The sequence below is a fragment of the Brassica napus genome, chromosome C3 (assembly GCF_020379485.1).
Source record: "Brassica napus cultivar Da-Ae chromosome C3, Da-Ae, whole genome shotgun sequence".
Classification (NCBI taxonomy): Eukaryota; Viridiplantae; Streptophyta; class Magnoliopsida; order Brassicales; family Brassicaceae; genus Brassica; species Brassica napus.
Window position 1 is genome coordinate 37,168,029 of NC_063446.1, and position 16,135 is coordinate 37,184,163.

A 16,135-nucleotide genomic window follows, 5' to 3' on the forward strand; every position below is an offset into this window, starting at 1 on the left:
ATAATTAAATCGTAGAATCATCCTCTATCTCTCCCGTTTAGTATATCATTCTTTACTTACTCTTTAGTTACGGTCTTCCATGAGTGCATGGATGTTGAGCTCTTCCCTTCAACACAACCTGAAGAAAATGATGTAAAGTTGAAAGCATTTCTAATGAAATTGCTATGGTTTTGGATTTACCTGCCTCTCTTTTTTGATTAACTGTTTCATCTCTTTCAGTTCAATATGTTACCACAGTTACTCTTTTGGTTTAGACTTTGAAACAGATATAATTTCTTGCTGGTTCATTTAAGTACTCCAAATTGTTGCACTGTTGATTTTGTAACTGTTACTGCTTAGTGCTTATCTATTCGGTTATGGAATTTCGCAAATGTCTAAAAAAAAAATTCATCGAGCATAGTAAGCGAATCACTAGCATTACTATAAAAAATTAGTACCAATTTTGGTTAGGTTATGAAGCAGATGCTAATTTAAAATCCTAGAAACTTGAATGACTCATACATTATTATTCTAGATATTATATTATAATCGCTAAACTTTTAAACCTAGACAGTCTTTAAGTTAGTTAAATACATATAATTTCCCTTCTAAAATTACACATTACTAAAATATTAAATTTTATATATTTAGTAATTTACAGTATAGAAATTATCAATAAAAATTTGGATGCAGAAATTTAGAGTTAAAATCAATATGAGGGAACATATTTTCAAAGCAGATATAAATATTATCAACACATAATAAAAAGTAAAAATAAATAAAATTGTGATCAATGAAGAGTTAATCCAAAATTTATGACCATATAACTATAATTTTCCTGATTTTAAGAATGTGATCAGTGGTATAGTCAAAATATTTCTTTGTATGCTTGAGTATATAATAAATGTTATAGTTGCTTACAAGTCATTGAAATATTAGGATAATTATAAGATTCCAAGATATCATGTTGGTCATTGGTGCAGCCTGGGTATGGCTTCTGCTCCTGGATCATTTGAAGGGGAACGAAATAGGGATGTCCTTGGAGGCTACTAGCACTCTGCTGGACTATGGACGTCTCTCTGAAGCTATGGAATGGCAACAGAGATGGTTTGCTACTCAAAGACACAAGATCACCTTGTATTGTCTAAGATGGGATTCACAGGAATTCCTTCCTTTAAGTGAGATCAATGTTCTTGAGCTGAACAGAGAAAGCTAGAGACAAGACAACAAAGTTGACTGAATAATTCTTAGATTGAAAGTTAAGAAAACAAAGCTGTCTCCCCCCATGTTCTTAAAGAAATCGACAAACAGAAACCCTAGAAGTAAACCAGGATGGTTTAATTCTAATTCTAATCCTAATCCAATTGAAATTGGTTTATTTTAAAATCCTAATTGTCTTTGGTTTAAATTAAATGAAAGCCCAATAACCAAAGCCCTTACAAAGTAATTAAATTAAACCAACAGGCTGGTTTATCTTGATCTCCTTGTCTTGATCCAAGACCCACGATTTTGGCTATCTCCTGGAGCCTCTCCTCTTGTGCTCTAAGCCTTGATCTGGTTACTGGTCCACTCCACAAGCTGGCTAGCTCATTTAGTTCTTCTCTGCTCAAGTCTGGTTCTTCTCTGCTCAAGTCTGGCTCTTCTTTTCTCAAGTCTGGTTCTTCTCTTCTCAAGTCTGGCTCTTCTTTTCTCAAGTCTGGCTCTTCCTCGTCAGACTCACTCAGCTCCCCAATGTCTCTACTCATGGCTACACCATCCCCTCCTCCTTTAAAAGGATTTGACCTCAAATCCAAATCATCTGCAATAAAAGGGTCCAAGTCAGAAACATTGAAAGTAGAACTGATTGTGTATTTCCCTTCAAGATCGATCTGGTAGGCATTGTTGTTGATTCTCTTCGGCACTCTGAAAGGTCCATCTTTCCTTGGTAGCGACTTTGATTTCCTCTCAACAGGAAACCTCTCTTTTCTCATGTGAATCCACACAAGATCACCCGGTTCAAGTACTAGCTCCTTGCGCCCCTTGTTCTTCTGCCTCTCATACATCTTGGTTCTCTCCTCAATGTTCTTCCTGACCTGCTCATGCAAAGACAAAACAAACTCGGCCTTTTGCTTGCCATCAAGGTTAGTTTGCTCTTTTAAAGGTAAAGCAAATAAATCAAGAGGAGACAATTGGTTAAAACCATAAACAACTTGAAAAGGTGAGAGTTTAGTAGCTGAATGCACTGCTCTGTTATATGCAAACTCTACATGTGGTAAACAATCCTCCCATGTCCTAATGTTACTCTTAATGATGGCACGCAAAAGAGTAGACAATGTCCTATTGACTGATTCAGTTTGACCATCAGTTTGGGGATGACAAGTAGTTGAAAACAATAGCTTAGTTCCCAACTTTCCCCACAGAGTTTTCCAGAAATAGCTAAGGAACTTAGTATCTCTATCAGAAACTATAGTCCTAGGCATACCATGCAATCTAACAACTTCTCGAAAGAATAGATCAGCTACCAAAGATGCATCATCAGTTTTATGACAAGGTATGAAGTGAGCCATCTTACAAAATCTATCAACAACCACAAAGATACTATCTCTTCCTTTCCTAGTCCTAGGCAATCCTAAGACAAAGTCCATAGAGATATCAATCCATGGTGCAGTAGGAATAGGGAGAGGTGTATACAAACTTGTTGGTTGGACCTTAGACTTGGCTTGTTTGCACACGACACACCTTGAGCACACACACTCCACTTCTTTCTTCATACTCGGCCAGTAGAAGTGCTCCTGCAAGGTGGAGAGTGTTTTGGCGACTCCAAAGTGTCCCATCAGCCCTCCTGCGTGAGCTCCCCTAACATACAATTCTCTCAAAGAGCCACTAGGAACACACAGGCGGTTATCATAGAAAAGAAATCCTTTTACTTGGTAGAATTTTCCACTAGCATGTTTCTCAGATTCTCTAAACACATCTTTAAACTCAGGATCATTAGCATAGCAAGATTTGATATGTTCAAAGCCTAAGAGTTTAGTTTCCATTGAAGATAAAAGAGTATACCTTCTGGAGAGTGCATCAGCCACTACATTCTCCTTACCTTTCTTGTAGTGGATGACATAAGGAAAGGTCTCAATGAACTCCACCCACCTGGCATGTCTCTTGTTCAGCTTCTGTTGCCCTTTGAGATGTTTAAGGGATTCATGATCTGTATGGATCACAAACTCCTTAGGCCACAAGTAATGTTGCCACACTTGTAAAGCTCTCACCAAGGCATACAGCTCCTTGTCATAGGTAGGATAGTTCAAGGTGGCGCCTCCTAGTTTCTCACTGAAGTAAGCTATGGGTTTCTTATCCTGCATCAACACAGCTCCAATTCCAATACCAGATGCATCACATTCAATTTCAAAAGTTTTAGAAAAGTCAGGAAGTGCAAGTAAGGGAGCACTTGTTAACTTCTCTTTTAGCATTTGAAATGCATCTTCTTGGGTTGGTCCCCAAGTGAAACCTACACTCTTTTTGATTACTTCAGTCAGTGGTGCTGCAACTGTACTGAAATCTCTCACAAACCTCCTGTAGAAGCCAGCAAGTCCATGAAAACTTCTGACCTCTCCAATAGATTTAGGAATCGGCCACTCCCTGATAGCCTTCACTTTTTCCTCATCAACCTGTATGCCCTGTGAAGTCACAACAAAACCTAAAAAGACAAGGTTATCTGTGCCAAAAGAACACTTTTTATAGTTAGCATACAGATTTTCTTTTCTAAGCACATCCAGAACTTGTTTCAAGTGGTTAACATGTTCTTTCATAGTCTTGCTGTAAATCAGGATATCATCAAAGTAAACAACTACAAATCGTCCTATCAAAGCTCTCAAGACATGATTCATTAACCTCATGAAAGTACTAGGTGCATTAGTAAGTCCAAAAGGCATCACAAGCCATTCATACAATCCTAGCTTAGTTTTAAAAGCAGTTTTCCACTCATCTCCTTCTTTCATTCTAATCTGGTGGTAACCACTCTTTAAATCAATCTTAGAAAAGACACATGAACCATGTAACTCATCTAGCATATCATCTAAGCGAGGAATAGGGTGTCTGTACTTAACTGTTATGTTGTTGATGGCTCTGCAGTCCACACACATCCTCCAGCTTCCATCTTTTTTTGGTACCAAGAGGACAGGTACAGCACAAGGACTCAAACTCTCCCTGATATGTCCCTTATCCATTAGCTCATTGACTTGTTTCTGAAGCTCCTTGGTTTCCACAGGGTTGGTCCTGTATGCTGGACGGTTTGGTAAAGTAGCTCCTGGTACAAAATCAATCTGGTGCTCTATTCCCCTTATAGGCGGCAGACCTATTGGATTGTCCTCTGGGAACACATCTCTATACTCCTGCAAAAGGCACTCAATCTCCTCTGGAATCTCAGGAGCAGGGTTAGTAGTAGAGCTCAACAATTCTTTATAAACCACTAGTATCAAATTTGATTGTTCAATCACAGCAGTTTTGATATCTTTAGCAGTAGCAAAGAGGTTGAGTTTACTTACCTGGCTGGTCTCTTCAAGAAGCAAGGACTTGCTGGCGGCCTTGGACTCTCCTCTCTTCATTTTGAGATGCATCTGATCCTGGTGTACCTCCTGAGGGGTCATTGGCGCCAGGGTAACTTGTTTCTCCTTATGGATAAAAGTGTATCTGTTGGTGAAGCCATCATGTACTGATCTCTTATCATACTGCCATGGACGACCAAGAAGGATGTGGCTAGCTTCAAGGGGTGCTACATCACAAGTGATCTCATCCTGGTACTTTCCCACTGATAGCAAGACCTTCACTTGTTTGGTGATCTTTAATCCACCCTCATCATTGATCCATTGCAAGAGATATGGTTTAGGATGTTTAAACACTTGAAGACCCAACTTCTCCACCAACTCAGCACTTGCTACATTAGTACAGCTGCCTCCATCAATGATCAGGCTACAAACCTTTTCTTGAACCAAACATCTGGTGTGGAACAAGTTTTCCCTTTGCTCATCTTCTTTGGCTTTAGGTTGAGCATTGAGAAGTCTCCTGGTGACTAGTAGCTCTCCACGGACAGGGTACTCCACGCCTTCCTCATCTGACTCTTGGCCGGCGTCCTCCTCTTCAGATATCACCTCCCCGTTGGCTAAGATAGTCATCACCTTCTTGTTGGTGCACTCATTAGCATAGTGACCAAAGCCATGACACTTGAAACACTTAATGTTCCTGGTCTTAGTAGATGTGGCTACTCCTTTACCCTTGTCATCTCTCTTGGTCTCTACTGAAGAAGAACCGTCCTTGGACTTATCCCCTGGCTTATCTTCCTTGGAGTAGGCCGGTTTTGAAGCAGGAGTGTATGAAGACCGGGTAGAGCTCTTCCTCTTGTTCTGCTGCTCAATCAAAATAGCCTTATGTAGCAGTTCATCCATGTCCTCATACTCTTGTAGCTCCAACCTATCTTGTATATCTCTGTTAAGACCTCCTTGGAATCTAGCCATAGTAGCTTCTACACCTTCTTCTAAATCAGCTTTTAACATGAGTGTTTCCATCTCCTGGTGATAGTCCTCTACACTCTTAGACCCTTGAGAAAGCCTTCTCAACTTCTGGTGTAGATCTCTTCCATAGTGATTAGGAACAAATCTCTTCTTCATCACAGTTTTCATCTCAAACCAGGAAGCTACTTGAGGCTCTCCATTGCGTCTCCTGGTAGTAGCAATCTGATCCCACCAGCTAATAGCATATCCACAGAATTCAGTAGCTGCTAGTCTCACTTTTCTCTCCTCAGTGAGCTGCTGGCAATTGAAAACCAGTTCAATCTTCTTCTCCCACTCTAAGTAAGCATCAGGATCATTCTTCCCATGGAATGGAGGGATTCTAAGCTTGAGATTGCCTAGGTTATCAGTAGCTGGTCGCCTACGGTTGTAGTTTCTACCATGCTGACTAGCCTGAGATCCATCATCACTTTCATCAGTTGAATCTTCTTGATAATGTTCTCCATAAACCCCACGACCCCCAATCTCAACTCGTGGCCCTCTTATAGGTCCAATGCGTGCTCTCTGAGCTCCAGCAGCAACCGCATCCCTCTCTTGCCCTGCATTAACACCAGGTAAGTTTTCATTAGCTTGTTGTGCAAGGTTGTAAGTATTTTGCATTCTTCTGGTTATCTCAGCCATCATAGCCTCAAATTGAACTTGGTTGAGGTTGATTTGCTGGACAGCCGGTTCTCCTGAACCCTCTGGTTGCTTTCCATCTCGTCACTCTTCACTCATTGTTCCTGAAATAGTTAGAGAAAACACAAAGCCAAGAACAAAAGTATCTCTCTCTCACTCAAGTTTTCAAATCGCCAAGTCTCAGCTCTTCCCACAAGTTCAGTTGAAAAACAAAGTTCTACACTTAAGATCTAGAACTAAACCCCAATGAATCAGAAAGAAAGTATTAAGAGATTTAGGCACCAGCTGACTTTACCACCCTGAGCTGGATTTCTCTTCAGCTAGCTGGATTACTCTTCATCTTTTTTTTTTTTTTTTTGATTTGGATCAGAGATCTCTTTTCTTTGATTTTGTTATTTTTTTTTTTTTTTTTGATTTGCAGGGTTGGCTCAGCTGGCTTACAACAGATAGAAAGATAAGATAATTGTTTGATGGAATGAATGATCTGAGTAGTCAAAATCGCAAACCCTAACCTTCAAGTGGCTCTGATACCACTTGGTGCAGCCTGGGTATGGCTTCTGCTCCTGGATCACTTGAAGGGGAACGAAATAGGGATGTCCTTGGAGGCTACTAGCACTCTGCTGGACTATGGACGTCTCTCTGAAGCTATGGAATGGCAACAGAGATGGTTTGCTACTCAAAGACACAAGATCACCTTGTATTGTCTAAGATGAGATTCACAGGAATTCCTTCCTTTAAGTGAGATCAATGTTCTTGAGCTGAACAGAGAAAGCTAGAGACAAGACAACAAAGTTGACTGAATAATTCTTAGTTTTAAAGTTAAGAAAACAAAGCTGCCTCCCCCCATGTTCTTAAAGAAATCGACAAACAGAAACCCTAGAAGTAAACCAGGATGGTTTAATTCTAATTCTAATCCTAATCCAATTGAAATTGGTTTATTTTAAAATCCTAATTATCTTTGGTTTAAATTAAATGAAAGCCCAATAACCAAAGCCCTTACAAAGTAATTAAATTAAACCAACAGGCTGGTTTATCTTGATCTCTTTGTCTTGATCCAAGACCCACGATTTTGGCTATCTCCTGGAGCCTCTCCTCTTGTGCTCTCAGCCTTGATCTGGTTACTGGTCCACTCCACAAGCTGGCTAGCTCATTTAGTTCTTCTCTGCTCAAGTCTGGCTCTTCTTTTCTCAAGTCTGGCTCTTCCTCGTCAGACTCACTCAGCTCCCCAATGTCTCTACTCATGGCTACACCAGTCATAAGCAGTGATTCCAACATATACAAAGATTTACATTAATTAACTATATAAAATATATTTTAAAAACTAATCAACACAAAGTAGTAAAATTAGCACTGGTGATCACAATACCATTAAAAACATTATTTCAAATTTTTTATAGAAACTTTCAAAGTTTCGAATAAAAATGAAAAAATTCAAAAAATCACATCATACAAGATCGAAAGAGGCAACGACAGAAAAGAGTAAACTACAAAAATTACACTACTCCCCTTTTCATAAATTGTAAACATATTTTATGATATCAAAAGATATGTGGTATAAAGAAAAAAAACAATTATCTTCTAAATTTATTGAAAGAAACAATGCAAAAAGTAATAGAAGAATTTAGTTAAAACTGGTTAAAATACAATAAATAAATACTTATGCAAAATAATTAAATATAAGTCCAAGCAAAACAATTTTTATACTAATAAAAATAATAATCAAAAATCTGATATACAGCGCGGCGAAAGAACTAGTACTAGTTAAAAAAACAAAACATTAGTGTTACGGTTCTTGTTAATGCATGTGATCAACCAAATGTTGTTAAGTCACTGAAAATATATATAGAGTACTAAAAGAAGAAAAAAAAACTAAAGACTATGAGCACTAGAGCCAAGGTATCAAAATCTTATATACAGAGCTCAACACACACAACAAAGGACAAAAGGTGAAAAACTAGGCTTATAAAACGGGCTAAATCATGGGCCGGGTTTTAAAACAGGCCCATATCTTGATTCGATTGCTCTCCTGGAGATATGGGCCTGTTTTAAAATCCAGCCCATGATTTAGCCCGTTGCCTCTCCAAGTTCCAGTTGCTTCTCAACGAGGAAGAAGCCCGAGAAAATGTACAGCTCGTTTGTTAAATTAGCAGCTAAACCCTAGCCACCGTGGGGTTTATGGTCGTGCGCTCCGGTGAGCTAAACCAGAATCAAAGACGGTACCCTTAACTTCTCCGACGTGCGTCCTCCATTTTCTCGCATTCCAATGGCTGCTTCTAGGTTATGCTCCGCGGCGGCGATCGCTGCTGCTTTCACTTCAATGTCCACGTCACACAACCTAGCTTACGCTGACTCGCGATTCCGCTTCCCTTTCTTCTCTTCTTCATCACCGCCGCCGTCAGAATCTCCAGCCGATCAGGCTTCATCGGAGACCAAACCGGAGCCTGATGAGCGCAAAGGATCTGGATTCGATCCTGAGTCATTGGAAAGAGGCGCTAAAGCTCTTCGAGAAATCAACAACTCTCCTCATTCCAAACAGGTGGAAGAATGAGAATGAGATTCATCGTTGTTTACTTCACAACATGAGTCCCTCTTTTTTTTTTTTTTTTTTGCTTACGTGTAGTTTGTGTTCACGCAGGTGTTTGATCTTATGAGAAAGCAGGAGAAGACTCGCTTAGCTGAGTTAGCGGCCGAGAAATCGCGTAACGAAGCTGTTCAGGCGCAAAATGATATCGTGAGTCACTTTCTCCTTATGCTAATGGAACTCATTTACTGTAGTTCATTTGGATAGAGTATGTTTCTGTTACTTCATTTCATCGCCGTGTATTCTCTTTGGGTGTGGATGATGAAAATCATCTGTCTTTCAAAGTCTTGATTACAAGGTTTAAGCTGAGAAGCAACAAATATGATTGTTTTGTGTGGATCTGAATGGGGCAGGAAAGGCAGAGGAAATTGGCTGAGGATCAGAGAAGTCTACTGCAGCAGCAGGCACAAGCAAAAGCTCAAAACCTTCGGTATGAAGATGAGTTGGCAAGAAAACGACTGCAGGTATGAATGATACGATGTTTAATAGTCTTAAAGATCGTACCTTTACTGAGATGTCTTTAACTTGGAACTTCTGCAGACGGATCATGAAGCTCAGAGACGGCATAATGTTGAATTCGTTAAGATGCAAGAGGAGTCTTCTATCCGGAAAGAGCAAGCAAGGATCGCCACGGAAGAACAGATTCAAGCACAGCAGCGCCAGACTGAGAAAGAGAGAGCTGAACTTGAGCGAGAGACAATTCGCGTCAAAGCCATGGCTGAGGCTGAAGGTAGAGCTCATGAAGCCAAACTTACGGAGGAGCAGAACCGAAGAATGCTTCTGGATAAGATAAATGGTGAAAGGGAGAAATGGCTTGCAGCTATCAACACAACCTTCAGTCACATTGAAGGTAATGGAAAATTTTAAGCATTATTCCTGAGATTTATACACTTCTTGTCATGCTTGCAGCTATCAATACAACCTCACATTCGTTTGCTTCTATATTGAACTTGACAGGGGGAGTCAAGGCCCTATTAACTGACAGAAATAAGCTGATTATGACTGTTGGTGGAGCTACAGCATTGGCCGCTGGAGTTTACACAACTCGGTATGCACCTCCTAACTACATATCTTATTTCTCATTTTTAGAAACCTATATAGCTGTGGTTTAAGAAGCCTATTGTAGATTCCTTACATGGTTCTCTTTTGAAAACAGAGAGGGTGCTAAGGTTACATGGGGTTATATTAACCGGATACTTGGACAGCCATCACTCATCCGAGAATCCTCCATGGGTAGATTTCCGTGGGCAGGCTCAGTGTCTAAGTTTAAGAACAAAGTCTCTAAGTTTGGTAAAGCTGCATCTGCAAAAGGGGAAAACCCCCTTGATAATGTAGTTCTCCATCCTTCTCTAAAGAAGAGAATTGAGCATCTTGCTAGAGCCACAGCGAATACTAAGTCACATCAAGCGCCATTCCGCAACATGATGTTTTATGGTCCTCCTGGTACCGGTAAAACTATGGTGGCCAGAGAGATTGCTCGGAAGTCGGTGAGCTATATATTCTTGTTTTCTTCTTACAGCTGAAAACTCAAGCCCCACCTTATAAACACCTGTTTTACTATCTTGTACTGCAGGGTCTAGATTATGCTATGATGACTGGAGGTGATGTTGCTCCTCTGGGTGCACAGGCTGTTACAAAAATCCATGAGATTTTTGACTGGGCTAAGAAATCAAACAAAGGTTTACTTCTTTTCATCGATGAAGCTGATGCTTTCCTATGCGAGTAAGATCATCTCACCTTTTTTAAGCGCATTGTTACTTCTATCGTGTCCTCAGAGTTATGTTTAATGGTTTATCAAATTCTTGATCGTTTATTGTAGACGTAACAGCATGTATATGAGCGAGGCTCAGCGTAGCGCTCTGAACGCTTTGCTGTTTAGAACCGGTGATCAGTCACGGGACATAGTTCTGGTCCTGGCTACAAACAGACCCGGGGATCTAGACAGTGCGGTCACTGACAGGATCGACGAAGTTATCGAGTTTCCGCTCCCTGGTGAAGACGAACGCTTCAAGCTCCTTAAACTCTATCTCAACAAGTACCTAACCGGTGAAGACCAGAAAGGTGACAAAGACACGAAGACTAAATGGAGCCATTTTTTCAAGAAGCAGTCACAAAAGATAACAGTTGAAGGAGACCTAACCGACCAAGTGATCAGAGAGGCTGCGAAAAAGACAGAAGGGTTCTCTGGTCGTGAGATCGCTAAGCTCGTGGCTGGTGTTCAAGCTGCTGTATACGGACGACCAGATTGCGTCTTGGATGCACAGCTTTTTGAAGAGATTGTTGATTATAAAATCCAAGAACACCACCAGAGAGCCAGACTTGCGACTGAAGGTGGCCAATCTTTTCCTTAATAGTCACTCTTTCTGTATGGTTTGTTTCTTTAGCCGCTGTTCTGACTTTATTATGAAAGATGAGAGACCGGTTCAGTTTCGGTTTAATGGGATCTGGTTCAGATTTGAAATTTACTCCAAACTGCTTTGTATAAATTTCACCCATAGCTATATATAAATTTTGATACTATCGTTCATGAACAAGCGTAATCATGTGGTTTTTGATCGTTCTCACTCCAACTTTTCTTTTTCTTTTATGTAAATTTTGATTCCCCGTCCTACTACAATTACTACATGCTAGAACGGAGAAGGTTAATGAACGGAGAAGGTTAATGAATTAAGTTAATTAGGCTGTCACTGAAGTTGGGCCAAATTGAGAAAAAGTCTATCTCCTCTTAATTCATAGAAAAAACGTCTGCATAGTGACAAAATGCAAAATCATAGAAACAATATGATTTTTTTTTTTTGACATCATAGAAACAATACGATTACGTATACCATTTCAATATGATTACATTATTTTTGAAATAGGAAGAATAAATAAAACAAAGAAAATAGCACAAATTTGATGTCGAGGAGGATAATGCGTCATTCAATTACATCCATTTTAGTTTCCGGAGTAAACTGCAGTAAGAAACTTTTTGAGACGTTTATTATATACACAAGGTCTCTCCAAATGTGCCAAGTGACCTGCTTTTTTTATACTGTCCATTGTTGCATTTTCGCCTAGTTGCCTGTGAAACAGGATTGAAATGAGAATATGTATATATATTATTATTAATATTCAGTAATGATTTCAATGAAAAGTAACTTTTGCATGCAACTTACTCCTTCATGCTCTTGGCCATTTCAAGATTAAAAAGTTTATCACTTTCGCCCCACAAGAGATGAATTTTCTGCATAACCAATTTTTTAAAAAAATAATAATAATATCGCTTTGTTAAGTGGTAAATACTTAATGTTTTGGATTTAAGTAATACTATTTTCGTTTTCTGTATAAATCTTGAAAATAATATTTCATTTTATGCAAACTATTAAATTTCTAGACAAGTCATGAGTCGAGTTCTAACTAGAAGTAATTTCATTCTTTGTATAATGATTTTTAGATGTTGCGAGAACAATTCCATCTTATTTATTCTATATCTTATTTTGGTTGTTTTTTCAAATTGTGCTTTCATCTGTTGGGGTTTACCTCTAATAAACAATTTGTTGCAGACTAAATAAAATTGATAGGGTTTCTATACATGCTATATCCAATAACCTTGGATTTATAAAAGTTTTTATAAATACTGTATTCAATAAAGGAGGATTTAACAAAAACCTAAAAATTTGATGAATTTCCTAATCAAGTAATCCCCACTAAGACTAAATTACAACTCTCAAGGATAATATATTTTCTCAAATAGACCACTATATTTTTTTAAAAATTCCAAAAGAGGTCCAACAATCTTAAGATTTACTGAAAAAAATTCTAATAATTTAGGAACACTATAAATGATTAGGATCCATTTCCAAACTCGTAGAAATCTTTCTAAATCTTAACTTTGAATTTCTTTTGCTTTGGAGTTAGATAAATCTTGTGGTATTTTAGAGTACTTTTACGTAGAGAGTAATTGATATTTTTGTCGGAATCTTCTTGTATGGAATTCTAGGTTAGATAAATGAAACAATTATGTATATTGTGTGAATAATTATGTAATTATTCTTGTATGGAGTATTATATAAAAACCTGTTGTAAACGAGGGATGGTCACATCTTCGTTCCTGCTGGTGACCAAACCTTCTAACAATTCTGCTTTTTCTTTCCTATTGGTATCCATCACCTTAACATTTACAATATATATTATTAACCAAATGAGAATGATTTTTTTTTCTCGCAAAAGAAAAGAATAAACCCATATGTAAAATCTTCAAAATTGTGTAAGTTCGTACCTCAAGGTAATCCTTGAAGAGACGGTTCGGGAACCACATGGGTCTATGAACAGAAAGGGCAAAAAGAGTCTTGAGTCCCTTAACCGAAGTTGGTAACAGAAGATCCGCTGATGACTTAAACCCTATACGGTTCAAATTCGACTCACTGATCGTATCAGTCATCGCGAGTACCGAACCTGATATAGACATAAATTATTACTGTATCTATATATATATATATATATAAAAAATTAATATATAGTTTAAGAATGATATTACTACGTAAATATAATAATATAAGATAACTCGGTGTCTTCCTGCACCATGTGCAGTTAAAAAATTTAAAATATTTTTTAACAGATAAATATAAATTATATTTTAAAATAAAATTTTATTAGTATTGTAAATTTTAATTTTAGTATCAATATTTTAATATAAATTTGATTTAATTAAACATAAAAATTATATTTAAGAATATGCATGTATATATTTGAAATTATAATCTTAGATAGATTTTTCTATCTATTTATTTTAATTAAATATATTAAATAAATTTGTAAAAGTTGAATAATTACCAAAAATTAAAATTAAACAATATTTATAAAATTTGTGGATATATAAGAACATAACGATTTTACGATTAAAATTTTTTAATTTTCTAAAAAAATTGTATACATTTTTGAAAATTTTAGTAATAAAATTATATAATTTAAAAATATATAATTAAATTATATTTCGAAATTTATAATGTCATATTTGAATATATTTATCATAAGGATGATATATGAGTTATTCTCATATTCTATAAAAATTTCCAAAAATATAAATTGACATTAAATGTAATATATGAGTTATTACCTTATTTTAAAAAGTTTATCAAAAATATAAATTAACATTAAATGCAATTGTCTATGTCATATTAAGATATAAGACATGTCATCAATTTTGGTAGCCATGTCGTATTTGTTTTGTGAAATTGATTCTACAAAGGACATGTGGCAAAATCAATTCGCAAATGTAGTCTAGAAGATAGGTTTTCCAAATAGCTTGTAATAAGATGACCAAAGATTGATATACAACAAAAAAAGTGTCTTTTTTTGGCTAGGAAAACAAGAAAAAGGCAATGGATGGTTAGGCATAAATTGCTTTGCATGTTGCATGATAGAGATAAAATATCAGAGGTCCAGGCCAGGCCACTGAAACTTAGAAAACGTTTATCCCATTACATGTCGGGTGACTAGGGTCAAGTGTCGTGGGCTAACCCCGCTTTGACCACCCACCCTATACACAAGATATCCAAAATATGGAAAATACCTGACACCACCATGGCTCTAACCATCTCAGGGTACTCTTCTACGATTTTGAAAGCCACCATTCCACCGTAACTAAACCCTACAAGGACAAACTCATCCACTCCAAGGATACGAAGAGATTTGACCAAACAGTGGGCTTGAAAGGCGGGTGACCTGTCCGGTTTATCTGAATAGGAACCACCGAAGAAGAGGAGGTCCGGTATATAGATTGAGTATTTTTTGGCTAGTGATCCGACCTGGAATTGCCACGTCACGATCCCTTCGGCTGCAAAGCCGTGGATGAACAAAATGGCTGGTTTAGTAGGTTTCTTTGGTTTCACGTCAGAGTTTTTGTTGGATTTGTTGGTTTTTTTAAGGGTTTCTTTGGGGATCCAGAAGTTTATCTTTGTCCCTGGTTCGATCTCTACGGTGTATGGAATAACGCCGGCTAATTTCATGAGGCCGTACAGTATTGGTTTTGGTGATTCTACCAAGTTCACCATTGTGTTTCCTTTTTGTTTGTTTGTTTGTTCTTCTTATGTTTGATAATGAAATAAGATAAAAGAAAAGGTGAGATTTTATAGTTTGAGTTGTGATTATTTATAATGTATTTGGTGTTATGTGATCTTATTTATACCAGTCCAATCATTTCGTGTTTTGCATTGTTAATTTTATATTGCCAGACTTGTTTTGATTGATATTTTGCGAAATAGCTAGTAACTTTGCAAAATGTAGTAACTATTCAACTTTAGTGAAATAAAAGGAAAATCCGTTTTTCTTTGAACTTGGGGTAAAGTTTATTTCTTTTTTAGTAGGGATGTAGCCTATATAGTGCAGGATTGTCATTTTGGTACGCATAATTGGTTCGTACGATTCTACCATTTTCTGTAATGTTACCGACAGAAGTATTATGAGTGCCTCGTATATTAGAGTAATGTTTCTCTTCAGCAATTAATGATTATTGTGGAAATATAGTTCTTACTTGTCTTGCATGAAAACTCCGAATCTTGTAAAAGTTGGAGATATACATTTTCTTTCTTTATTCATTTGTGTTCCTCGTGTTATATGGACTATACAGGTCAATTTTACAATGCTGCAAAGAAACCCAACGTGGTCCGTACCACCCACGGTTTCTATATTGTCAATTGACGTACTGAGCTACGCGATTAGACCAAAATTAATATGAGTAAAATAGCTTAATTATATTGTGATTAATGAACCCTTCTCTGGACTACGTGACCCATAACCTCCAAATCTCCAATAATTAAGTAATCACGTCATCTTTGAGTGTTTTATTCACAAATTGTACCATAATGATTATAAATATAATATGCACAAATCCAAAATGGCCAAGACATATGCATAACCTAACTAACTTACCGAATATAATATATATTAAAAACGAATTAGTCATGCCAAAATATTGAATATTACATTTATATTATCAGTTACTTTCACTACAGCACAATCTACACCAACATCTATAATTCTCCAATTTTAAATAATACAATTTCCAAATTCACCTTATAGCCCACTTTTGCTTAATTATCATTATTATTTCTCTCACAATCATCTACAATGAATGTATTGAAACGTCTGCTGATAATCTCCATCCTCCGAATATTCTGCACACCTCCGAGTCTGCAATATCTTGCAGTGTTGTCAGGGCCGGCTAATATGGGGGACAAGCGGTGCGACCGTTCCGGACCCAAAATCCGTGTCCTCCGTAACTTGATAGTTAAGGGTTTAATTTACATGTTTTTATATAGAAAATTTTAAATATTCATTAAATTTGGTTTAAAAAAGGTCCTAAAATATTTTACATGTATATAATTTGTTTTTATCAATTTTTTTATAAAGATGTTGATGATAAAATATTCTAAAA

At 37.2% G+C, this 16,135-nt stretch overlaps 2 protein-coding genes across 2 annotated transcripts; one reads left to right on the top strand and one right to left on the bottom strand.

The window, feature by feature from the left end:
* Positions 1–8,244: 8,244 nt before the first annotated feature.
* On the top strand, positions 8,245–11,238 carry LOC106384852 (ATPase family AAA domain-containing protein 3-like). Its single transcript, XM_013824762.3, has 8 exons — positions 8,245–8,673; positions 8,773–8,868; positions 9,072–9,182; positions 9,259–9,568; positions 9,676–9,766; positions 9,875–10,205; positions 10,292–10,440; positions 10,538–11,238. The coding sequence occupies exons 1-8, from the start codon at positions 8,401–8,403 to the stop codon at positions 11,067–11,069; spliced, it is 1,893 nt and encodes a 630-aa protein (XP_013680216.2). The 5' UTR covers positions 8,245–8,400; the 3' UTR covers positions 11,070–11,238.
* Positions 11,239–11,464: 226 nt separating this feature from the next.
* LOC106386295 (putative 2-succinyl-6-hydroxy-2,4-cyclohexadiene-1-carboxylate synthase) lies at positions 11,465–14,855 on the bottom strand. Its single transcript, XM_013826159.3, has 5 exons — positions 14,273–14,855; positions 12,980–13,155; positions 12,778–12,870; positions 11,877–11,944; positions 11,465–11,782 (listed from the first exon to the last, which is right to left on the bottom strand). Exons 1-5 carry the CDS (start codon positions 14,751–14,753, stop codon positions 11,656–11,658), a joined length of 945 nt encoding a protein of 314 aa, XP_013681613.1. The 5' UTR covers positions 14,754–14,855; the 3' UTR covers positions 11,465–11,655.
* Between the last annotated feature and the right edge of the window lie 1,280 nt (positions 14,856–16,135).